The 26,094-nt window shown below is 37.4% G+C and overlaps 2 protein-coding genes across 2 annotated transcripts in view; both read left to right on the top strand.

Moving 5' to 3' along the window:
• Window positions 1–26,094, top strand: part of LOC141429691 (semaphorin-2A-like) — a 526,100-nt gene that overhangs the window by 129,264 nt on the left and 370,742 nt on the right. The gene's annotated exons all lie outside the window — the stretch shown is intronic.
• On the top strand, window positions 4,708–6,846 carry LOC141429417 (uncharacterized). The gene is made up of 2 exons (XM_074089720.1): window positions 4,708–5,025; window positions 5,559–6,846. The coding sequence occupies exons 1-2, from the start codon at window positions 4,729–4,731 to the stop codon at window positions 6,354–6,356; spliced, it is 1,095 nt and encodes a 364-aa protein (XP_073945821.1). The 5' UTR covers window positions 4,708–4,728; the 3' UTR covers window positions 6,357–6,846.

Genomic DNA, 26,094 nt, shown 5'->3' with positions numbered 1-26,094 from the left:
ACCGTTCTTTCTAACCATAGGCAAAATACAATCATTCCCTTAAATTACTACTTCCTAGCTCAAATCACACCTGACGACACGGAACTACCATTAGTGGACACATCTGCAACTCAGTTTATGTCTCAAGTAAAACATCGTAGCATTGCTTCGCAGTCATAAAGTGCGGCTCATATATGTTGTATGCAATATTAAATTTTTACGCGTTGACATTTCGCTGTATACGAGCGGCACCTCGTAAACCGAGTTGGCAAGCAAATTTAATTCAATACACTTGATATTTTATCGCATGATTTATTAAAGCTTAACCAATGTGCTATGAGATCACCAAAATGCATAGGAAAGTAGTATTGAAAATGCTTTTATTCACATTATTTTAGGGTGCCGAACTTCAGAAGGAAAAATTTAAAACTTAAAAGAACACTTCGTTGTCCGTTTGTCTGTCTGCCTACCGGTCTATTGAGATATTTTTTCTCCGGAATAAAAAGAGGTACTTATCAAATTGAAATTAATATCGTATACTGGCAGTCTGCAATCTCGTAGAAAAAAAAATAGTTTTAAAACTTTAAATCTGATCACTTTAAAAATATTCCGTAGCTGAAACTTTGTTTCGTATTTCACTGCATGAATAGAAAATTTAGTCAGCTTTACCAACATCAAGGGCATAATTTTAACTCTCCCGCCCAACATAAACCAAAACTTTTGGCATAGCTGGGTAAAACAAAAGACATACTTAACATTTTAATCACCATAAAGTATCCAAAACCGTCAAATATCTTTCTGCGACATTTAATAAGTTCAACGAAGAGGGTAAACTTTCAGGTCTTTTTTCTTTCATGGAGACACTCCGCAATATGGCCGCTGCAAAGTTACGGTGACCCGGTCAAAGGACGAAGAATGTGGAACTCACAGTTCACCCCTCATCGCTTTCATGATATGAGTTACGTTTACGACGACACCGGATTTATTATTTTTACTAGGAAAGACAATTATTAAACGAAAACCTCTGGGAACTGGGTCAAGCGGGGGATTAAATGTATTGAAAATACTCGCGTTAAAAACGTGAAATAAAACAAAAGATTGACTGAATGGGACGTTTTTGGGGACAATCGGTTTTGTGATAGCTTTCCTGTTTTTGTAATTGAATGCCAGATTAATTTTTACTGGAGAAGATTTAACGGGTACTGTTGAAATGTATATTTTATGCATGCACGTTTAGTATGCTCACCACATAGAAGACAAGAAAACATGACCAATTATTAAAGCATTTTTAGATTCAAAATAAACCGGCCAATCGTGCTAGGTAATAACTGAAACTGGCAAAGAGAGGGGGACTAACTATTAGGAAAATTTTAAGCTAAAAACTCTATTTGCAAACCCACCATCCCATCATATTATTATCATTATCAAATGATAAGGGGCCATTTTTTTCACGATTTCGGTTACAGAACGCAAAAATTACCCTTGCGCTCAAGAATATTTGTAGGAATGTTTCAACTGCATTGCAGCATCTCTCGCACCGTTGTAATTACAAAAACGTTTTAGTACCACTTATCGCGGAACACCCGGCATTAATGTGTAGGTGCCCCGTTTATTTCAATGAATTAATTGCACAGCACCGCCGTATCTGCCGAAGTTTAAGCTTTAGAAACTAAGCACATTGTTGTTTTGTAAATGCACAGGTAAATGGAAAAGTGTTGTAGGCTCGTGTAGATTTTAACCTACGATGCCGAGGATATTGCTCGATTATACTAATTTATTTAAGATAGGAAAGTGTTTCATATTATTATATTTGTATCTAATCATGAGATAAAGGTTTCAAAGTAGCAACCGTATGATTTTTCTGTTTACCTATGTCTCGTAGTCATATTTAATGAATAACCTAACCAACATAGAATAGTTCAAAACCTCCTGATATTGTCGTTTCAAAGTTCAATATCTCAAAAACGGCTAAACCGATTTTTATCAAACATATGTAGCTAATAGCTACTTTGATTGTTTAAATAAATATAATACGCTAAAATTGGGAAAAAATAATGTAAAGCTGAAAAAAATAATTTAGTAATATAAGTAAAAGCTTTGTTAAAAGTAAGCTCCGATCTTTGTCACACTGAAATGTTACAAATCTTGCTCGTGATTGGATCATTTATAGCTAATCCCAAACGTGATACAAGTGTCAAAGTTGCCACATGAACCTCACGATACTCATGCCTCCTAGCATGGCATAGAAACTTTCGTTACCAACAACAGTTAACGTGTATTGAGGTTGCATACCTAATTTTATTATTTTTTCCAAGTGTAATCACGTATACGTTACTTAACAATAGCAGCGGTGTGGTCAAATACAGTTCATTCTCATTAAAATGGCACAGTGTTAAGTACATTCGACGTAATTATTTAAATGTTGCACCTTACGTCATTCCGGTGCACAATCAATTAATTGCAATTAACCTTGTGCTCTCTCAGGGCTCAAATTACAAAGCGGCCGTAATTTGTTGTAATGAACGTCCGAATCAGGGGGGCTACTACGAAATTCGTAAATGGAAGTTCGTATCGTGCCCTTCCTCTCACTCTCGTATTAAATAATATAAGCGTCAGCGGGACGGCAAGATACGAAGTTCGATTTTCGAATTTCGTAGTAGCCGTCCTGGAATTCAGTCCCGTGCGGCCCAATGCGACCATCCACCGATCGATTCAAACTTGCTACACATTCAGCGCGAAGAACCCAACAGTTGGATTTTTGTTTGTATGCAGTTTTCGTCACCAAACGGAAAAACGCTGCTACCTATTACAATGCGTGGCAGCGAATTCGTTCCGGATGGTCCCATTTCACTCTGTGATGAATGCATATTATTATGATGTAGGTCATATTTATTTGAATAAATCGGCATTTTGCATGCATTCTTTGAATTTTTAAAAATCAAAGGAAAAACTCACTTGATTGTTTGAAAGATGTTATTACTTAGTGTGTATGGGTTAAAAACTGACGAAAACATTTTTAGATTTTCATCCAACATCAATTGCGTTAAGTTAATGTTTATACCTATGCGTTTTGTACACATTTGCGATTATTTGGGTGGTAACTTGTTTTGTTTTAGTAATGGCATAGTAGGTATAAACTTGAAATTACGAAGCATAACTTTTATAGAGTCGCCATCAGGATATTTCAAAGCGCCCGAGGTGGTAAAAAATATTATTAGAAAATGCCTCTATCCCTAAAGGAATTAGACACCCACATGTTTCGATATTTTTCAACACCTTGACCGCTCCGAAATACCTGATAGTAACTGTGCATGTCTTATTAGAGCAAAATCTATTCCTATTTTATGGCCTGGATTTTTTATTTATAGAAATTTTTATTCCCTTCGTCACTTTGTGTCTTATCGGTTTGAACAGGGCCAAAGGAACCGATGAGCAGTTGGCACAGCACATAGTTAATGCGTTCATGTACGTAGTTAATGCGTTTAAAAAGCCTAACTAGACATGGTTTAGTAAAGGGGCAACGGTCTCGTTCCTTGAGTAGCTTCATTAGGATATGAGCGAAGGATTGTGAGCTTGAAAAATCTACTGTAGGGAGTTTATTGGTACAGCCACCTGCATTAATATCTGCCACTGAGGGAAAAAGTACCTGACACGTCCTACTAGCGCTAAAAATAGAGTCGTATCAGATTTTTATGCTCGCTTTGTTGTGTCAAAATTGTCAGGTACTTATTTCCCTTTATTTAAATTTTGGTATTTAAGGTTTGCTTTAAAAACTGGGCAAGTGTGAGTTAAGCTCGTGTGATAAGTATTCCGTACTTTCTTAGACAATACAAAAATATAATTGATCTCACGATACTACTATTTGGTGATACTTCATCTTTCAGAAAATCCTTATTACCTACACTGTGTCCTTATAATAATCTAAAATTGACGAACGAAATAATTACCTAAAATAATGAAAAATCGTACTATTCAATCTGCGCAAACACTAAATAGGCCTGAAGACATTTTAATATGAAATACCGTCAACTGTGCCCCGCAATCCAATTCAACAGACCTTTTCATTGTATGAATACTCCGCAAATCAACAAAAAGTGGGTCACGTAGATAAAAAAATATTTATGTATTCTCTCATGCTATTATTACAATTTATTTTAATGCCGACCTCAAATTGGCTTTTCAATTTCTACGGGCATACATATGTATGGAAATTACCAGTAAATTTTAGGCATATAATAAATAAGCAGTCATACACACCTTGCCAATTTGATTGTTGAATTATGCATGATGTCTCGTACGAACTCACCTGCGTGGGAAAGGGAGGGAGGACTCTCCAAATCAACTCGTCGTTTCGTCGGCTGGGGGAGCGGAACGAAATGGGCAGCCAAGACACCGTCTCATTTAGGGGTCTAAATAAAAAATACAGCGCACACTTATTACGTACCGAATAACGATATTGTTCAAGGGGCTATGTTTACCTTATCTAATTGGATTACGAATAAACTGGGAATCGATACCGAAAGTAGTGGGTTAAAAAATTATGTTGCAGAATATTGCGAAATTTTTCCGCGGAAAGAAAACACAAACTTGTTTTTCTGGTCTGTGAATTTTTCAATGAAATAAAATGATTAAAAATAAAACCTTCGTGCCTAAAGTCTAAAATACCTCAAGCGAATTTAAAACTATATTGCCGTTTGACGTCCGTCATAACATATTCATTGACGCCATGACAAAAAATAAACAAGCTAAATGGCTTCAGTTTACAAACTCTTGCCGACGCCACAAGAATTTTATGCAGTATTGCAGGAGCGCACAGATCATGCCGAAAATCAGCGACATAAGAGATTTCTAGCCGTACTCCTGCTTCAGCGTATGGCTCGTGGTTACTTGATCCGCAAGCACGTAGCTTGGCTATCCAAAAATGCTACAACCATTCAATGTGCGTTTAGGATCCATCGAGCGCGAAAAGCGTACAGAGCTGCCTTGCGACGAGCTGTTCGGAACAAACACGCAAAGCATTACGCTACAGCATCAAGGATTCTTCAGGTAAGATATAGACAGGAGAAAATAATATCGAAGCGAGAGAAAATTTTTCGTTTTAGTTAGATAAAAGATAGCCATTCATTATGCAAGACTAGATGTAATTGGTGGAAAATCCCGAAAGTGATGCTAGAAATTCCTGGTTTGATTAGTGCGTTAAGCGCAAAACTCACACAGGACGTCAGCAGGTCGAGAGCGAGTCGGGTCGGGAGTGCGGCTGGCGGCGGGTCTATACGGCGGCGGGTTTATGCTGTATTATAAACAACATCACACTGCAGCGCCCGCGCAAGACCCGCCCCGCGCCCACGGTCGGTGTGATGTCGTTTATATACAAGCCACGTGAATAGGCCCACCACACTCCCGATCCGACCTTCTACCGTCATCTGTGTGGTTTTATATACTAGTTATTATATATTAGGGAAGTACGCTCCCCTTTATTTGGTAAAACTGATACAAGCATAAAAAATATTTCGATTGAAGTAATTATTAACGTCTCTAGCTGTTCATTTTATTATTATTAAACTTCGTCTTCGACGCAGGCTCTATGGCGCGGTCATTATTCAAGACGCACTAAGTTCTGCTATCGCCGATACCGCCGCTGGCTTGCTACGGTTACTGAACGAGGACAGCGTCGCGCTGCCGAGGCAGCAGAGTATGGTATCAGAAGTAGAGCTGACGACCTCAAGATACTCGAAGAAGAAGCTCGGCATTGGCTAGCGTTCGTTGTGTTTAAACTACACCATCTCCTTAGAACTTACGTCTGTGCCGGTGTTTATTCCGAACCAGCTACATCAGAGCTATCTGAATTTGAGAAACTCCTCAAGTCTATTCATTACACGGAATACATGAAAAGATTGAAACGAAAATACGAAGAGTTTGTTAGGAAACATCGTCCTAGGTTTTCCAACAAGAGACTTTTCCCTGTCATCGGGGATGGAGCTGATTACTGGTATCTGTCGTTGCCCGAAATGTACGAATTGACCTGCCCAGAACAGAAGAGCAAAGACCCGCGACACATGCAATTGCACCACGGGCCAATTCATAAACAACCTTTTCTATGGAGGAGAGTAAGACCGCCTACGAGATTTGAGGGTAGGGGACCGTTTACACCTCAAAAGCTTTCATCTCGTTGGTCCGTCGCTTCCAGGAGTCCATCCCCGCCCCCTCCGGCTCCAACTCCAACGCCTGCAGGGGATTCGGTGCCTGAACAAGACCCTAGATTTCATCTATACGTAAAGCATTATACGCCTCAACCTGACTTAATGAATTATGTAGATTTCCACATCAACGTTCTAGTGAACCGAACCTGTTCCGTTCAAAATATAGACATGGAATAAACGTAATAATACAGAGAGGGTACCTGTTTGTTTATAAATCTGACGGAAATAACATGGGAATTATTTCACAAACACTTGGGTTTACATGGTGGTGTATTATGACTCTCTTATTTTCTTATTCGGAAATCCGTAATCAGGCCGCTAAGTTTGGAAGGGTCGCCCGGATGTAGCGGGCCTCGAGCCTTTTGTTGTTTCGCTTTTGTTGTTGTGAATTTTACACTTGTAATTTATTTCAGGAAACGCCTTGGTGAGAAAGAAATTACGCTTAACTCTTCAAGGAAAATGTGTTTTATAAATTTGCATTTTGTTTATGTGGGTTAGGACTGTTGGTTTTATAAATTGTTGTGCATGAAACTATTCATTGGGTAATTTTTCTGATGAAATATTTTAAAACATACAAGTTTAAAAATGATAAGAAAATATAAGATTGAACCGTGACTGAATCGTGATCCAGTGAAAAATTAATGTCATTTTGAGGAACACAAGAAAATTCAAGGTGTTGTAAGGAGAGCAAACAAAATTAAATTCGAGAAAAGTATGGTACGGCCGTGCCTTTGTTTTTGTTTTGCTCAACTTGGCGGGGGCACTGCCGTGCCTCCAGATCTGTGAAGTCAAGAAACATTAGTTTAGTTGTCAAATAATAATTGAACGCGTGCTATTCTAATTATAAGGCTCTTCAAACACATTTGTCTGACAACGCTGGTTTGACTTGGCAAATTTATTAGGGTCAGAATAATACAGGTTTGGGTTTCCGAACCGTGTCCTTATTGCACGCAGACCGTCTTGGAAAGCTTAACACCGCGGGTGCCCATTTGTTACACGTATAATGGTTGACCCGCTTTACTTATGTGCCGCGAGCCTCTGAAATTGGGTGCGATTTGTGCGTCACAAAGCCACTGTCAAATTATTCACACCACCACAGACAAAAGGCCATCCACAGATCCAATATCTACACCTAATGTTCTCCGTATTACTAATTACGCACAACAGCGGTTCCACTAATTACAAATTCTTTGTCTCTTTTTGCAAACTTGACTGGAGCGTCAACTGTAACTGTCGGTGCAGTGCGAGGGTGTTCGAAGTATGAATAATGTATAGGGTAAATTTGCAAGTGTTTCAATTTACGCCCGCCGCCACTCGCGCCGCTGATACGCACCCGAGAGGTTGTTGAAGTGTGAAAAAGAAAACAACGAGTGGAACGTACGAGCCAGTTCGTAGCGCGGATTAGTTGTCATTTTCCCGAGAATAACTCACACGTGTCTGAATAGACGGAACTTTTTTATGTGTTTGTGCATAGCTGTGTAGACACATAAAAAGTTATCGCTCCGCTTTTGGCTTCGTCGGGAGCTTTCTGAAAAGGAGCACTAGTTCAATTTGTTTTTTATCGATTCTCAGTACAATACATGAAAACCGTATTGGAAAGGTAATACCAAAGCCAATTGCGGTGTCGGCACCTCTGGGAGTGCAGCCTTCTTTTCACTGGCGTCCTGTGTACCTTCTCTTCATTATTTGCCTCAGGAAACTTCAGTTCCTTGGATTTAATTCGAATTTGTCTTTGCACGATAGTATTGATTGCTTTAAAGATCTCTAACGTAAATTGTGCTATTTCTACTATAGAGTTTAAAAAACCGGCCAAGTGCGAGTCGGACTCGCTCACGAAGGGTTCGGATCCGTACCATCCATATAACATTCATTAGACATTAGCAAAGAACGGCAAAAAAAACACGTTTGTTGAACAGGAGCAAGTAAATATTTATTTTATTTTATTTTTACGTTTTTAGTATTTATTTGTTGTTATAGCGGCCACAGTTGTACGTAATCTGCTAAAATTTCAACTGTCTAACTATTACGGTTCATGAGATACTACAGCCTGGTGATAGATAGATAGACGGATAGACGGATGGACAGCGAAGTCTTAGTAATACCTAGGGTTTCCGTTTTTACCCTTTGGGTACAGAACCATAAAAACGTGCTATTTTGAAAAAAAAATGTTTGATTTCTTTTTAAATATGAATCATAAGTGCGTTTAATGTGAAATCTGAAGTAATTTTATGAAAATGTTTTCCCGACTTCATTATTTTTTCGTCTGCCAATTTACTGTTAAGTATTTGAAAAGTTGTAACATCTTAAAAAGTTATCGGTTTGTTAGGAATAAGTCTGTTTATGAACAAGGCCTAATATTAAATTCGACATAGCTTAACAAAGTTGTTTATAATTTAATATTGCTTACTAACTTTTGTAATTTACTGTCATGAAATAACTAAGTCGGTCGTGTTAAATTTTACCAAATTAGATTGGTTTTGGTTGCTATGTAGAGTTAATTTAAACTGGAGATGAACTTAGAGTACATACTCGCATGCAAACGTTAGGCAAATAATTTGCGGAAACTGAGTACACAAAGCTGTAATGGAAATGTCCGATAAGTGATCTGCTATCGTGGTTTCTGTGCTTCGCAGAACAAGGGAACGTTTGGTAAACGAGTGAGTAGACTTTCATTTGTTATGGCTTTGAATTACGTACCACGAATGCAAATAATATCTGTACAAGTACAAGCATTACAGAGATTTATGCTATTAGACAATTAAGTAGAACTAAATCATTCAGCGATTAACTCGTTTTGTATGTCCCCCAATCGAAACCAATCAGCGCCGCCCGAGAACATCAATTATATTAGGAGAATTACTGATGCGTTACGGGCCCTTTGATAAAAGAATAAACTTTGTCTGATACAAGTTTTTTCGCTGACTGTACTTTAAGTTGCAAGTGCATTGACACTCAAAGAATAACAGAAATAGTCGTACCAAGTTTCAAATCGATGCATGAACCGTGGAAAAGTTCTGTCTCGCGAAGACCACTTGGCCGAACCATCAAAATTTACTATCAGATAATTATATTATATTTTGTTGTCATTGTTACATAAAAGTACTTATGTATACTTATGCCAAATTTGAAAAAACTTAATCGTATTCTGGGAAGTGGTCGAAAAAGGTAGGCAAATTTTGAAACCGAAACTCGCAAATCTCGCGGCTTGCCGTGGCATTATGCTGAGTGGGGACCTATTTAGCGTCATGTATGTCTTTATCTGTTCTATGTTTGTTTAATGGCGTTAAATAAATGTATTTTCTTTCTTTTTTTTTCTTTCTTTCTTTCTTTCAAATTTAAATACTTATAATGAACGTTGCAACTATAATAAAAGCTTGGAATAAATATTTAGTACTGAGCAAAGAAAGCTAGATATTGTTTAGTCACGTAATTATCTCTTATTAATTTATGAAACGACAGGGACAAAAGGACATTCCGACGGGCGCGTTCTTGCAATTTCTTGGTGGGACCGCAAGTAATTCCCACCAGAAGTTCGCAATCAATAGCGTTGAGAGTGGTTCCGTGATCTGTATGAAAAATGCGGGACGTACCGTGCGCAGTAATTAGTGGTCTCTGAGGGTGAACTGAGGGGCGGGATACGTACTAAATGAGGGAAAAGATTAGGTACTTTCAATTTTTTTTTGGTCTATAATTGTACAATGCATTTTTTTTCTGTCTGAGATGTTTAGGGGCTGTTTCACCATCCATTGATTAGTGTTAACTGACGGTTAAATGTGATGCCGTCTCTATTTATTTTGTTGGAAAAGACGGAGACGGCATCACATTTAACCGTCAGTTAACACTAATGGATGGTGAAACAGCCCCTTACTGTTTCCTACTTAATAAAAGGAAAATTTAATAGGATATTTGAATCCACCAATTAATTTACATACTTTTTATGAGTCATTGAAACTCGATTTCTCCATACATTTTTATGGCAATAACAACTCTGACCTGGTTTATTTGCTTCATTTATTTCAAAGCAACTAAAAATTTTTTTTTTCATTTTCGTTTTTTAAATATTATTAGAGCCTGTCTCTTGGAGTTATTGGTTACTTAATATAATCAAAATGAAATATCTTATTATAGGGATTGATATAAGCAAACGAAATGTCACGTGATCGAAAGGAGCAGCCTGATAACAAAGTGAGATTGCCACTTGTCTAGAATTACAGAATCGTACTTAAAAACTGATTCCACACGTTTTTACCACGGTTACAGTTGTCCCCATAGTGTCACTACTGATTAAAATGCAGACCACGTCGGAATGGGTGCATAACTTGTGGCTAACCATGTTATGACAATTTTCGTTTATTACTCAGACTGGAATTACTTTTAGGAGGTATACTGACGCCATCATTGGACTACTTTTGTTTTGAAACATTGTAAAATATAACTTGAATGTTTCTCTGCGTTTTACCAACTCACGATTCCCAGATGTTTCATTTGCCAAACGGTTTTATTTCCCAACTCAGAATTTTATCTGAAACTATTTTTTTTCGGAACTTTTACAAAACTAACCTAACTTAACCTACTGTGTACTATTTATACAAGCATAAGAAAATAAACTGAGAAAAAAAATTGGTTTCGGAGAAAATTGTGAGTCGGGAATGAAGCAGTTGGCAAATGAAACATTTGGCAAACAATAATTCTGCGAAAAGGCAGGATACCACTTAAATTTAGGTAATTAATTGATCCTCAAAGTTTAACCGTTAAATCAGACGTGTCGTACGGACGACATGGCTATATAATATAATACCACTGTCTCATTGTACGAGGGCTAATTTCCTAGGTACGCGGGGCCTTTAAATCATTTATCAATGTGCCATCTATTTAGTATTGTACTACATAATTATTGCTTTACAAATATTACCCACATTTAATCTGTACGAAAAAAAAACACTGGTCACATTTTTAAAAGTTGTAGAACATAAGTAGGAGCTCATTGCAGTTATCAAAGTAGAATCAAACCTTGCATTTAAGCCCCATGGCACCCTGTAAAAGGTCCCAACCCGCACTGGACCCAAGTTCCCAATCTGCACTGGGCCCGCGTGAGAACTAATGATTTAAAGATTTAAAGATTTTTTATTGAACATAATAACATACATGTTTTAAAATAATTAGATAAAATAACTATGGTCCAAGCCCTCTTGTTCTGAGAGGAGGTCTGTGCCCAGCAGTGGGACGTATATAGGCTGGGATGGGGGTACCCTGTAAGACTCAATACAAATTTAAATCACAGACACTACATTCAATGCCACCAAAAGCCTGTTCAGCGTAGTCAAACGGTTTCAATTAAGTGAAATTTTTGTTCGTTGAAAATGTTTTATCCTACAAATACGAGTGTGTTCGATTTTATTCGGCCCCGCTTATGTGAAACGCAGGCCAGGCGCTGCCAGGAGAGCTATCAATGTTTCTGGTCACTTCGCTCAATATTCGATGTGCGTGTTTTGATAAAAGAGCACTGTTATGCAAGCGAGCAATAATTTGACAAATGCAATGGAGCGGACGATATAGTGTGCAATCGGTTCAAATTTAAATAAAAATATAAAAAATAGGGTTTGTCATATCCGTATTACACGTACCCATTCAAGTAAAGTACTGTTTTTCACACCACGAGGATTCGAATGAGAACTTCCTTTGGGGTGATATTTTTCCGTCAAATTTAAATGGGAGCAAACGAGAAGTAGGTACTTCTATGCCGGCGAACAAAAAACTGTTTTTCGATTAGTTTATAAATGACAAAGCTTGGAAGTAACTAGATAATAAAAAGATTGTGCCAGGGGTTACTTTGCAGTGGTCCATGTCAATGAACTAGTACCTTTTTACCTTCCTCCTCCGCTACTAATACAAGCAGTTGCAAGTAGCAGCAGAGGAGACATGTAAAAAGATGTGACCGTGGTAGCCTAGTGGTTTTAAATTTGGATGTCTGATTTTTGCAAAATTCATGTGCAAAGTTTACATTCACACAAACCTGCGAAGCGAGTATTAAATATAATAACCCGGATAACTCACGTCTTAAATCGAGTTTAGCTCGACATGCTTCGGCAGCCGCGCGAGCTGAGCGGCGGCGCGCAGTGCGCGTGTTGCAGCAGCCGCTAAGTCGCGTTGCTCCGAAGACGAAGGGCTACGGATTAGCCCGAAACATGTCGAGCTAAACTCGATTTAAGACGTGAGTTATCCGGGTCATTATATTTAATATGAGTGAGTCTCACGGTAGTTTCATGTTCAAAACTGCCAAGCGAGTCCATTGTTTTTTGAAGTTCTCAATTCGCACTGGGCCCGCGTGGAAACTACTGCCCAACTGTCATTCTAAAAGGAGACCTGTGCTTAGCAGTCGGACGTACCTACCTATATGCTGCACACTGACTTCCAGCACAGCGACGTGTTAGCTGGCAAATGGCATTTGCTTATGGCTAATATTGCTAACTACTCATTTATTATTATTATCTAGCCTGGATCGATGTACCACTGCTGGGCAAAGGCCTCCCCCCATGTCCGCCATTTCTCACCAGGCCAGTCGTCGAGAAACACATCCAAGTCGTCTCGCCATCTCCGTCTGGGCTTACCCCGCCGTCGCCATTCGTCCAGTGTTAATTTCTTGCCCAATTCAATTTGTACTTACATTTTGCTTGCTTTCATTGCTCTACCTATGTCTCAGGTGCTTTGATCTAAACTGTAAGCCTTTTAGCGTTTGTGGAAATAAATAAATATTGGAATAAAAATACTGATGAAAAAAAAACACGCCTGCTTTTTTTTAAGTCGGTTCAATATTCTGACTCATCTCAAATTCCCACCCTGTATAATACGTCTGAGAATACCTCTAGTTCCCATCTCTAGTTAGCACGGCGTAATTGTCTCGCTACGTGTGAACACACAACGGCGCGAGTGGCTCGACTGCCTTGAAAGGCTTTCCGCAGTCGGGGGCCCTCTGCGCTTCGAGAGAGTGCTAAATGCATTGCTGAGTTTTTGTGATTTTTGATTTGACTGTAGTTATACATGCGTGTATGCAGCTCTTATCTTATCGGTTTGAATAGGACAAAAAGCACCGATGGGCAGCCGTTTGCAAAGTCTAACTAGACATGGCAGTGGTCTCGTTCCTAGCTTAGCTTAGCTAATAGCTTATCATTGGGATATGAGTGTAGGATTGTGAGCTTGAAAAATCTACCGTAGCGAGTTTACTGGTGTAATAATCTGTATTAATATTTGCCACAGTGGAGCGTGCAAAAATATCTAACACGTCACTGGTCCTAGAAATAGAGTCGTATCGGATATTTATGCACGTTTTGTTGAGTCAGATATTAGTGCTAGTGACTGTATTTGTCCTGTGCGGGCTCATGTTTTATGTTTATAATATTATTGAGTTTTAAGTTCTAAACCTTTGTATCTCTTTATTTTATTTCTAATGTAAAATTTAAGCTTATGTTATACATAGTTTACGATAGTACCTACTTAATCTTTATTTGCCGCTTTGAAATTATCATCATCATCATGTTAGCCGAAAGACGTCCACTGCTGGACATAATTAAGCCTCCCCCAAGGCTCTCCACTCAGAGCTCTCGGTCTTGTGCTTTCCGCATCCACCGCGATCCCGCGATCTTAACCAAGTCGTCGCTCCATCTTGTTGGAGGCCTACCGACAGCTCGTCTCCCAGTCCGCGGACGCCATTCGAGAACCTTCTGACCCCATCGGCCATCAGCTTGGCTCGGCTTTGAAATTACACATTTAGTAAAAGTTTTTTGACTTTCGGGTTGAATAATTTTGCGTTATATATAAGTTTTATTCGATTCTATATATAATAAAATTATAAAACTACTTCCATGTCGTATGTTGTAGAGGCGCTACGAAAATGCGTAGCACTTCTACAACATCAAACATAAGATAATCAGTTCGTTACACCAAGGAAAATTTAGTTCATGTTTTGAAGTATTTAAAAGTATTGAAAATTTAAGTTTACAAACGTAAAGCAGTTATTAATGGTAATAAAACCGTTTAGCAAAGAAACAAAAAACAGTACTCGATGCCACTTACTTTCCCGTTATTTACAACTAACACAATAAATCATCACTCATAGGTTACGTAACCCTTAATTTATCGAGTTATGACATTACTGTCAAGGCGGCTGACGTCAAATTAATATCGTGTGCCATCCGTCATCGCCACGTTATTAACGATCACACTAATTATCCTAACGAAGACGAGAGCCATTATGTAAGACGAATACGACTATAAATACGGCCCTTAGATGCATTTATCTCAATTAAAACGATCAAAGTTGAATCTCGGGAGAACTGTATGCGAGTGAACCGAGCGAGCGCGGCTGTGTGTCGTTTATTACAGTGACGTATTGTCTCTATTGTTGGGTTCAGACTGTATACAAAATGGATACGTAGTAAATAAAAAAAAAAAAAAACGGTCAAGTGCGAGTCGGACTCGCGCAACAAGGGTTAAATTTGTAAATTTGTAGGTATCTGTGAATATCCAGTGTTAGCATAGTCAGACAAAAAAAGTAAGATTTTCAGACTTTTCTATTTTCTTACATTGGTTGCGCTTTAAGAGCTACCTATAAGTTTTTCGATAACGGTAATTTATATTATCGTAACAATTAAGAATAATGACGGTAACTTTTGATCGCGTTGACTGATAGGTTTGATTTTTTCAGTGTCTAGATGGTAGCAAACTTGCGTACTTACTTCTTTGAATTTAATTTCAGCTTGGTATCATTACGCGTTCTTAAGAATAAGTTTTTGGTAAAAAAAACATTTTTATAACAAGTTTTTTTTATTGACTGTACTTTTTGTCAACTTTACTTGCATTGTCACCTAAACTACATTCGCATACCAAATTTCAAGTCGTTGCCAATTACCGTTGAAGAGTTCCGTCCTGCGGAGACGATCCTGGCGTGTAGGTATTGCCAATTAAATGAATTAAACAGTGCCTGACTATTAGTCTCTATTATGCGCATGTACCTATTGCGCGTTGGTGCCATCTGTCGAAATTAAGCTATAACTCATGAACAACCTATTAAAATCCCTTCGGCCGTGTACATAACCGGAGTTTCGTAACCAGTTGCGGAAGTAAACCTTTTCAGTCTTGTTCGAAACCGGTTGCGAACGAAAACTATTTTGTTCTTATACGAAACCAGTTAAGACGAACACTTTTTGTTCTTGCAAGAAACTAGGATCGTGATCGACTTCTGGTTTTTTACTGAAGCTTATTTTCACAGTAGCGTTTTTTAGGGTTTCGTAGCCAAAATGGCAAAAACGGAACCCTTATAGTTTCGCCATGTCTGTCTGTCTGTCTGTCTGTTCGTCCGCGACTTTGCTCAGGGACTATCAATGCTAGAAAGCTGTAATTTTGCACGAATATACCTATATGTAAACTATGACGACAAAATGGTACAATCAAAAATTCAAAAAAAAATTTTTAGAACACCTCCCATAGACGTAAAGTGGGGGTGATTTTTTTCCTTATCCAATCTTGTAGTCTGGGGTATCGTTGGATAGGTCTTTTAAAACCATTACCGGGTTGCTAAAATAATTTTTCGATTCAGTGATGTGTTTGCAAAATATTCAACTACTTTAAAGTGCAAATTTTCATTAAAATCGAGCTTCCCCCCCACCCCTCTAAAATCTAAACCGGTGGGTGGAAAAATAAAAAAAAAACCGGGATGGTAGTAAGTATATTAAACTTACAAGGAAAACTATAACGGTTAAGTTTTTTTGAGAATTATTAGTAGTTTAAGAGTATATAGCAGCCTAAGGTATAAAATATACCTAAACATGGAATATTCCGTACAAAATACGAAATCCTTAGAAAAATATTACTTAATTTTTTCGTAATAGGGCTGTCGGACACGCTCATGGTCGGGACACAGACAGCGTTGACGGAGCTACGCTCACGCGGTGCTCCTACTTTTGTGTAGTTTTGGCCCTTCGGACCGATGTAAACTTAACATAACCTAAACCTACCTGTTTCTGTGTCGATAAAAATTGGGAAAAAACGCGATTGTGAAAATAAGACATACAATCTTATATATTGAAATTTGTGAATGAGTTTCAAAAGAAGATTCTATATTCTGTATGGGAAATCAGTTTAGGAAACAGAATTATTTTTCTTCATTCGAAACCAGGTTAGAAAAATAATTCTGTATCCTAACCTAATTTCGAACCTTTGGTTTCCAAAGTGGCCAAAGGGTATTTTTTACATATTATAAAAATAACCTTTGATTTACCCCTATCTCACCTGATGAAAAATGCAGTTGACAAAGGTGTATCTCACTCTACGTTGCTGCTAACAAAGATCAAAAATTATTCTAGATAAGACAGACAACATCTAAATAACTAACCTTTACCCTTTTGCTTCGCTCACATTAACCATCACATTAGGTCTGGCATTTGAAATGAAATTCTGGGATTTTGCAAAAATTATCGTGCGTTCTAAGAATTCCACCGTGATCTTCATTAAGCTTGTATAAAAATACCCTTCCTAAATTTCATTTCTCTGAACCTAGTGGGTAACATTTTGGCATTTCATCCTAATCCCGTGGGAATATCAGGGTAAAAGTATTATATGTTTATGTGTTATTCCAGAGATAAAGCTATCTGCATTAGCATTTCATCCAAGTAGAGCCCTTTTAACGTGGAGATTAACAAACAACAGACGAACTTTTGCACTTAAGTATAATATTAGTAGGGCTATTATATGCCCGCGACTCCGTCTGTACAGAATTCGTTTGTTGCCATCCCGTGGGTACTATGCCATTTTCCGGAATAAAAAACTATCCTATGTCCTTTAACAGGAAACTAAAGTATATATGTTGTATTTTTTAAAATATTTACCTTAGCGGTCCCCCGACACCGACTACGCTTAGATAAAAAAATATTACTAGGTACTTATACAAAATTAATTTATGCTAATTTTGTGGGAAATCAGCATAGTCCCCGCGGGATAGGGATAAACGAATTCTTCGTAGATGAAGTCGCGGGCAACAGCTAGGTAGTGCATAATTTTTTTTAACTTTTTAGTTGTCTTTTTTGGCGGCATTTTTTCGGGTGTTTTTTTATTACTTTTGCTGGCGTTTTATTTTATGTCGGGGGTTTTTATTTTTTTATTTAATGTTTTTTAAACTGGTATATTACTTCTTTAAAGTGTACAAGTGTGTTGGATATCCTTGCTGCAGCATCAGCTCATCTTGTTGCCACCATTGCATTGTATGTAGAATCAAATACTGATCAAAAGGAATCAAACACGACATATCTGCTATTATTTTTTCAAGAGTATACTGGTATGCTGGATATCCTGGCTGCAGCATCAGCTCGTCGTGTTGCCACCACTGCATTGTATGTAGAACCAATTACTGATCAAAACGAATACAAACACGACATATGTGCTCTTATTTTTTACAGAGTGTACTAGTGTGCTGGATATCCTGGCTGAAGCATCAGCTCATCCTGTTGCCACAACTGCATGGAATGTAGAATCAAATATTGATCGAAACGAATCCAAACACGATATATCTGCTATGGTTTTAACAAGAGTTTACCTACTAGTGTTCTGGATATCCTGGCTGCAGCATCTGGCCGAGAATTCCATAATCTTGCATAGTTACAAATAAAAAAACCGCATTCAAATCGGTCCACCTGTTTAAGAGCTACGGTGCCACAGACAGACACACATAGCGGTCAAACTTATAACACCCCTCTTTATGCGTCGGGGGTTAAAAATAGATCGACGTATTGTATTATTTACAATACTTGATTTAATTCCAAATACTGTTTAATCAATTATAAAAGCAGTAACTATTCTTAAATTTTAAGGAAAGTAAATAAAAATGACAATTTTTCCACCATCTCTACGCTAGTCTATGCTACTACAGATTATAATGAAAAATAAATATTGAAATCAAGTGAATTTTGGTGAAAAAACCGGCCAAGAGCATGTCGGACAAGCCCGAAATAGGGTTCCGTAGCCATTACGAAAAAAAAAAGTAATATTTTTCTAAGGACTTCGCATTTTGTACGGAATCTTCCAAGTTTAGGTATATTTTATACCTTAGGCTGCTATTTACTCTTAAACTACTAATAATTCTCAAGAAAACTTAATCGTTATAGTTTTCCTTGTAAGTTTGATATACTTACTACCATCCTGAATTTTTTTAAATTTTTCCACCCACCCGTTTAGATTTTAAAGGCGGGGACGCTCGATTTTAATGAAAATTTGCTCTTTTAAGTTGGATGAGAAAAAAAAATCACCCGAACTTTACGTCTATGGGAGGTACCCTAAAATTTTTTTTTTAATTTTTTATTGTACCATTTTGTCGGCATAATTACAACTTTCTAGCATTGATAGTCCCTGAGCAAAGCCGCGGACGGACAGACAGACAGACAGACATGGCAAAATTATAAGGGTTCCCTTTTGCCATTTTGGCTCCGGAACCCTAGAAATGACGTGTAAAAGTGCCATTGCGGCCTATTTACTGAATAAATTATTTGAATTTGAATTTTGAATTTGAACGGCTTAGACGTGATAAGGTAACAAAGAAACCAACAGACTTACAAACTTTCGTATTTATAATATTAATGGGATTTTTAGGGTTCCGTACCAAAAGGGTGCCAACGGGACCCTATCACTGAGACTCCGCTGTCTGTCTGTCTGTCTGTCTGTCTGTCTGTCCGTCTGTCACAGGGCTCTATCTCTTAAGCCGTAAAAGTTAGACACTTGATTTTTTGACAGATTATGTATTACTGTGGCCGCTATACTAACAATTACTAAAAATAAAATAAAGTTACAAATTTAAGGGGGTCGTCATACAAGAAACGTGTTTTTTTCAGCGTTTTTTGGTTGTTAGGCGTTACTAGCTATTTCGTTTGAATAGGTATTTACCTTTTAAGTTTGCGATTTTAATGATGTTTTATAAAAGCTTCGATAATATAATATACTGACTGTCTGATTGTGTGGTTTATTCGTTTTTGTGCAAAATTAATAAAGAAATTTATGAACCACAAACCTCAATGAAGCCATCTTTGATAAAGCGCTAGCCAAATCCACACCACTATATTTACCTATTGTTTCTTACATTAAAAAACATACTAAGTATTTAACACTATTTACAGTTTAAAATTTATTCACACTAGTCGAGCTTCTTATTATTTAATTACACAACATATGAAGTCCGCTGAATTTCCCGCGAATGAACCGCGCTGACAGACAGCCATTTTTTTTCTGCCGCGGTGCATGGCAAGGCAAGAGTCTAAAGCGCTATTCAGCCTCCGACAGGGCGACAGCCAAAGAGGATGAGTATTTAAAATTGTTCTTTATTTAAAATACTTGCACCTAGTGCTTACACTTTGGTGATGTTTTTATTAACTTGTAATGTAATGTAACTAGTTATGTTTGTTCTGAGTTATGTCCGATTATTCTATGTTAGTAAAGACACAGTCAGTCAGACTATACAGTCATGTAAAAGTCCATATAATTCGAGACAACCGCACCATGTGCGTACGCTGCTATATAAAAACGCTCATAAGCTTCAGTTAAAGCCGTAAAACCCATGGAATGTGTTTATTGCAACGTGAATAAGCTTACCAGTATACACACACTCATCTATGGAATAAGCTACGACAGCATAAAACTCTTCGGCACTTTAAATAACTACAGCGTAGGTATGTGCCTCTCTAAACTTTTCCAATTCGCCCTATTCCTGGTCTGTAACGCTGGGAAGTCTAGCTTCAGATATCAGAGAATCTTTCTGGGAAAGCGGAAAAGATAGAAAAATAGTCTGTTTCTGTTAGTTTTTGGACATCCTCGTATCTTTCTTCGGCAATTGCTGATTTGTTAAATTAAAATAAGTTGTGTTGCCTCGATTAAAAAGATATCAGTCACTTGTTAGCAAAATAATGCGTTATGCGTTAACAGATTACCTGCAGCATCCGTTTTTTCCCCGCGCGAGCAGTCTCGATCGTATATTGCCTCTTTCTACCTTCATTATAGTGATAGAGTGAGTTCGTCATCAGTTACAGAGAGAATTGGTGAAAACAATTATGATTCAGAGTGCATTTAAACAATAAGGCCTCGGTTTTGCTAATCTTCTTTAACTCATTCTGTGTCCGTATGGACATTTTGCTTAGAAGCAGGATTCTTCAATTTTGTACGGATTCTCATTGCGTGAGTCCTACTCCGGCGGGTATTTTTCATATATGAAAGCCGACAAACGGGCACGCAGTGCAGTTCACTTGATATTGAACCTGTTGTTACTTAAAATGTTAAAACGAACATAAAACACAATTTATCACCTACCAGCAAACAGCTTTAAATCAAGTTTACTTTCTCAAAATAAATATTAATCTTTCGCCTAAACAAAGCAACTCTAAACCCGTGTCAAGCAGGTGGCGTTACCCAAACATATAAGATATTCCGCTTCTCACGTTGGGTTCTTTCTTGTCGTAAATTCATCTTCAAGCAGCGTCATAATTCATACGTTTGTGTCATAAACAAGTCACGAGATGTGACGTCACAGGCTGAATGCAGGAACGCAATACGGGGGCCGTGACCGCGTGACGTCATTTGTCACCGTCGCGCAAGGGTGACGGTCAGTATAAATCAGACGAGTGTTAACACAACCTTCTCTTGTTTTTTAAAAGTAACAAGTTTTCAAACCGTTTTGACTAATTTGATGTATAATAGGTACGATATTTCTGTAATTATACCAAAACTAAAATGAGAAAAGTATAATTGGAGCTGGGAATTAAACCCAGTTGTAATTCCTTATTGCGTGCCCTTAAGCACCAAGCTTACCTTACATACCGAAACAGTATAATTTATAACAAAATGTAACGAGAAAAGAGCAAAAAAAATACATTTTCGAATTACAAACAACACTAACACATTGCTTGAATATCCTAGACTTTTATGTCATTTGCACGATTTAAAACATGGAAGATAGTTTGCACTCGACTACATGAATAACTTGACTGCAATATATATAACTCGAAAAAATATTGTAAATATAACATATAACATTAAAGTCTGCAAACATGATATTTAATATAACCAAAAGTTGGCATCCCTTTAATTTCTATCCTATTGGGGAATTTTGGCTCCATCAATCTTATGGCGCGGCTAAACATTATGTCTTTATTAAATTTGCTGAAACCGTGTACTGGATCGGCAATGTTTTCGAGGTACCGATGAATTTTTCGTTTATTTGGACTATAGGTACATAGGTAAGGATAGAGAACATAGCTAATGTTGGTTTTGTCACCTCAACTTTATACAGTCAATAAGGTATCTTAAATTAAATCAGCATATTGTAGGAGGTGATATAGTTTCTCTAACTAAATGAACACACCATTTAAAGATTTTTTCATCTGGATTTTGATTTTAAATCTAGTCAAGCCTTTCACGTGGCTTTGAACATCGAACAATTTGAAAAAAAAAAATGTCAACCACAATAAAAAAAAACATGAACAGCCTTTATAGTAGGTATTTTGTTGAACTACTTTAACCATATATGAGTACATAAATTAAGTATACATGGGGTCATAATTACACGTTTAATAATATTAACGCCCTTTGTGTAAGCAGAGGTCGTATTGCCAACGTTTCTGGCGCTCGCGATCGCAATCAAATGACAGATTTCGCATACAAAAATTGTCATTTGATTGCGATCGCGAGCGTCACAAACGTTAGGCAATACTGCCTCAGGTTTATATTTTATCATCATTACATCGGTTCTGGGTGGTCATAAAAAAAACCTTAACCTAACCGACTGTAAGCACGTGTTCTAATTTTCATTTGTACTAGTACTAATGACGAGTTAAGAATATGACGAATCAGGAATATGACGAGTTAGGAACATGACCAGTTAGGAAAGGGTAAGTAATACGAGATATAACAAATATTTGACATTTGTCATTGCAATGTACTCGTAGTTCCCTCCAGTCCGGACTTCTCAGTGCGAGTTCTTACAACAGAGTGTATTACCTTCCCTCCATCCATCCATCCCAGCCTATATACGTCCCACTGCTGGGCAGAGGCCTCCTCTTAGAACAAGAGGGCTTGGGCCATAGTTCCCACGCGGGCCCAGTGTGGATTGGGAACTTCACACGCACCATTGAATTGCTTCGCAGGTTTGTGCAGGTTTCCTCACGATGTTTTCCTTCACCGCATTACCTTCCCTATTTAATTAATTCTATGTAGGTAAGCTACAAGCATGTTTAATCCCAGCTTTTGTGCTAGCATACCTACAGTCTTTCACTATGACGATGATAGCATGACGCAGGCTAATTCTAAGTCATGTCAAATTTGCGTAGTTATATAACGTTACGAGCTATAACGTGATAGATCGAATCATAATTACCGTGTGTATGTCAATTAGGACAGGGTGTTACGGCGCTTAGTTAGTTGACACGTCTTATCTTTGGGCGGGTATTTAAATTACGTAAACGCCCTGGCGTTTTAGCCTATTTGTAATTAAATTCTTAAATTAGAATGTGTCGCATGTTATGAACACTATTTGTTGGCTTTTTGTCGTAATAAACCTTATTTTATAATAGATGTGGGTGCTTTTGATAGTTTCATGGAAACAACAATCTTCTATACTTGTAAAAAGTATCATAACTCACTGAACAACAATGAAGGCAAAGCCGAAAGCACTTGATCTTGAAGGATTTTATCGAAATTATCAAGGGATACAGAACTAACCAATTAAGCACGGGATCTATCTTTTTAAACAAGCTATGAGACAAATGTAATGTATGTTCCTGTTATAGAATTGATAAATTAAAATGGCAAGTCCATTTAGATTATTCACAGTGATGTGATGGAAAGAAATATCTTAAAATCTTAAAATCCAAAAAATTGCAGAAAATAGCTTTTTAGTTTAACTTTACAAACAATAAATACCTGCTTTAATGCGTTTCATATTTTTTTTACTGACTATTATGTTTTTCTGTTCATTACTGTTGCGACTAATTTTGTTAGAAAATAATACAAGTACAATACAATACAAAGACTGTAGTGTACACCAGAAATAGTAAGCGATACAGAAAACAGATACACAGAGAGAAAATTACAAGGTAAGCAATAGGCGGCCTTAATAATTAAGTAATATGAATAATACAAGTAATAAACAATACAAGTAATATGATTAAAAGCACGTACCTTCATTTAACAATTTTCCAGTACGCTGCCACAGACAAACAGACCGACATTGGTGTCAAACTTATCGTCGTCATCATCATCATATCAGCCATACCTACTACGAATAATAATTCTCGAAATCCATATTAATCAGGTCATCCGTTCGCATCTCGAACAAAGTTATAACACCCCTATTTTGCGTTGGGGGTTAAAAATGATCATACCCAAATCTATAATGTTTAAGTTTTTAACAGTCGAATTTTTTAAACAAAAACAAAAGACGCATCACTGCGTGTAAACTAACGCATGCCGGTCTCTGATCGCTTATAAAATCACTTTAGAAAACTCCCGCAAAGCCGAATATTAAGGCGGCGATTAAGGCCACAGCCATCAAAGCGACACCCACTTGAGTCCCTGTAAGCCTGTAATCGTCCGCCACTCCCAGGTCACTGGATTACATTCACCGATCACGTAGTTGCAATCTGCATACCAGTGGGGGACCTAAGAAAACATGCTGTAAAGCGCTAAAACAATATTGTTGCCGGCTATTGAATTTAGATGTCGCTGGTTACTTTGTTTGGGTATATGCGAGGTCGAAGCTTACTATGGCGTTAGCTTGTGAATATGAAGGAAAAGATAATAAAAGAGCTTATTATTAACTTAAGTGTATCCATCGGTGAACTAAATATTTTTAGAGTTCCGTAGTCTTATGAGGAACCCTTATCGTTTCACCATGTCCGTCCGTCAGTACGTGGCTTAGTTTAGAAACTATCTTTGCTAGGAAACTGCTATTTTGCGTGAGTACACAATATATATTAACCACGCCGAAAAGGTGATTAAATAACACATTAAAAACATTTTTAGGGTAATTAGTAAATAGCATGGTATGCAGATACATATATGCATATCTGCACGACGTTTCGTTTTACGGGAGATGGTTTTAACTTCGCATAAAACTATAGCAATTAATTCCGAGTAAAAATAAGAAATTGTCTGAATTCGTCAGCAACGCGAAATTATCTCTAATGCTAGTTACGCTGATTTACACTATCCCTGACACATCCTCGACATGATGGAAATTGGTGTCCATTGCCCCCAAATATGTATTAAGTTATTAATTACATCAAATTATTACCGTTGTCTGCATGCATCTGACATAAAATAGGCTATTAAGCTACATAATGAACTCAAAGTAAATAATCGCGCCGAGTGTCCTTCACCCACATCACACTGAAGTTTCGTGTCAATAATCCAGTTCCAAGAATATCTACGGAACACTGGAAGCATATCTTAGACCAATAGATTTTCTAGGTGAATAGGGAGGGTAGGTAGGTTTCTAGGTTTCTAGAAAATCTATTAGTCTAAGATATGCTTCCAGTGCCCCGTAGATATTATTGGAACTGGATTATTGACATAACTAACTACAAAAATGAGTCGTGCTATTTGCTGGCTGGCTGATCAACGTGTCGGTAGACAAATTCAAATCCCTTGGTGGGCCAATTTGTGACCCACAGGGGCCACAGACCTGGGTTTTGCCAGCCTTGTCTTAGACTATATCCTAAAGTGGGTTTCATGAAGCCCATTAAAATTCTGACTGTTAATGTTTAGTTGCCGTCATAAATGCCGAAGTTGTCGAGGTGCTTATAATATCTGAACATGATCGAATTGTTAATCGCGATTGCAGATTTCAGATTTTTGAAGCGCATAGACAGCGCCTTTGTTTGAGATGGCAACTGTACAAGTGACGGGAGTTAAATGTTGAGCCCCGCCAAGTCACAGTAATTTCAGGAATAGGTTTCACAAACATCATGATTATATCATAGACAAAGATACTTGGAAATGAATCCGATCTGCGTCTATACTTATTTACTTCCAATAGCGAAACTAATGTGTTAAAAAATAGTTTTGCTAAATACTTGTCAAATCTCAAAATAGAATATCTAAAGAAATCTTTAAACGAAATTGTAAATCTGCTGAAAAAAATATTATATATATACCACGTTGAGTTTCTTGCCAAATTCTTGTCAACAGAGGTTTTTCTGACTCGGTAGAATTTTTTTGACATTCATTAGTGCTTGTCATAGCCTAAATTCAATTAAGACATTAAGATTTTGACTTTTAAACTAATTAATACCTACTTTAAACCAAGCTATTTTTTATTTCCGTTAACTTTATGGGAGTATGAATGTTCCTTTAAAGTTAACGGAAGTCTTGACGGGTACTGAGGCTGACTGAAGTATCATTACAAACACGACCGTTTCAGAGAAAATATGATGGCAAAGGATTATTCACTATATTTGTAATAAAACGATCAATCAATGCACAGAATAGAAATGATAAAATAGTTCGCCAAACTGCTGGCGCAAATTAATTGAAATCTATGACGCTCGAGCACAGTGGCACCATCTGTTCAAAGCCTTAATTAAGGAGCTAAAATGTACTGCCGTGAAACTGAAAGGTGTGATTGATGATCATGCCGACAATGCATGTTGTACATATATCGAAACTGGCAACAAATCAATTGTTTCATTTTGTTACTGTCAGGTATAATCGAATGACACATTATAGGCTTTTCGAGTAGATTACGATTGAAATACGGTTAGGTAATTTAATGTAAATTAGATACGTTTTATTGTGGATAAGCAAAGATGGTGAGAATGATTATTTTATTGTTGTGTTCGATACTGTCAAGACAAGGTTAAACAAAATTTAAAGAAAATTGAATGGGGACGAA

The sequence above is a fragment of the Choristoneura fumiferana genome, chromosome 7 (assembly GCF_025370935.1).
Source record: "Choristoneura fumiferana chromosome 7, NRCan_CFum_1, whole genome shotgun sequence".
Lineage (NCBI taxonomy): Eukaryota > Metazoa > Arthropoda > Insecta > Lepidoptera > Tortricidae > Choristoneura > Choristoneura fumiferana.
Note: the sequence above shows the minus strand (reverse complement) of the source record. Positions and strands in the feature narration are given on the sequence as shown.

Bases quoted from the DNA above. Each gene is read 5' to 3' on its own strand.
- LOC141429417 (XM_074089720.1), top strand. From the start codon at position 4,729: ATGGCTTCAGTTTACAAACTCTTGCCGACGCCACAAGAATTTTATGCA. The intron at 5,026-5,558 runs GTAAGATATAGA...TCTTCGACGCAG, and splicing joins CAGCATCAAGGATTCTTCAG to GCTCTATGGCGCGGTCATTA.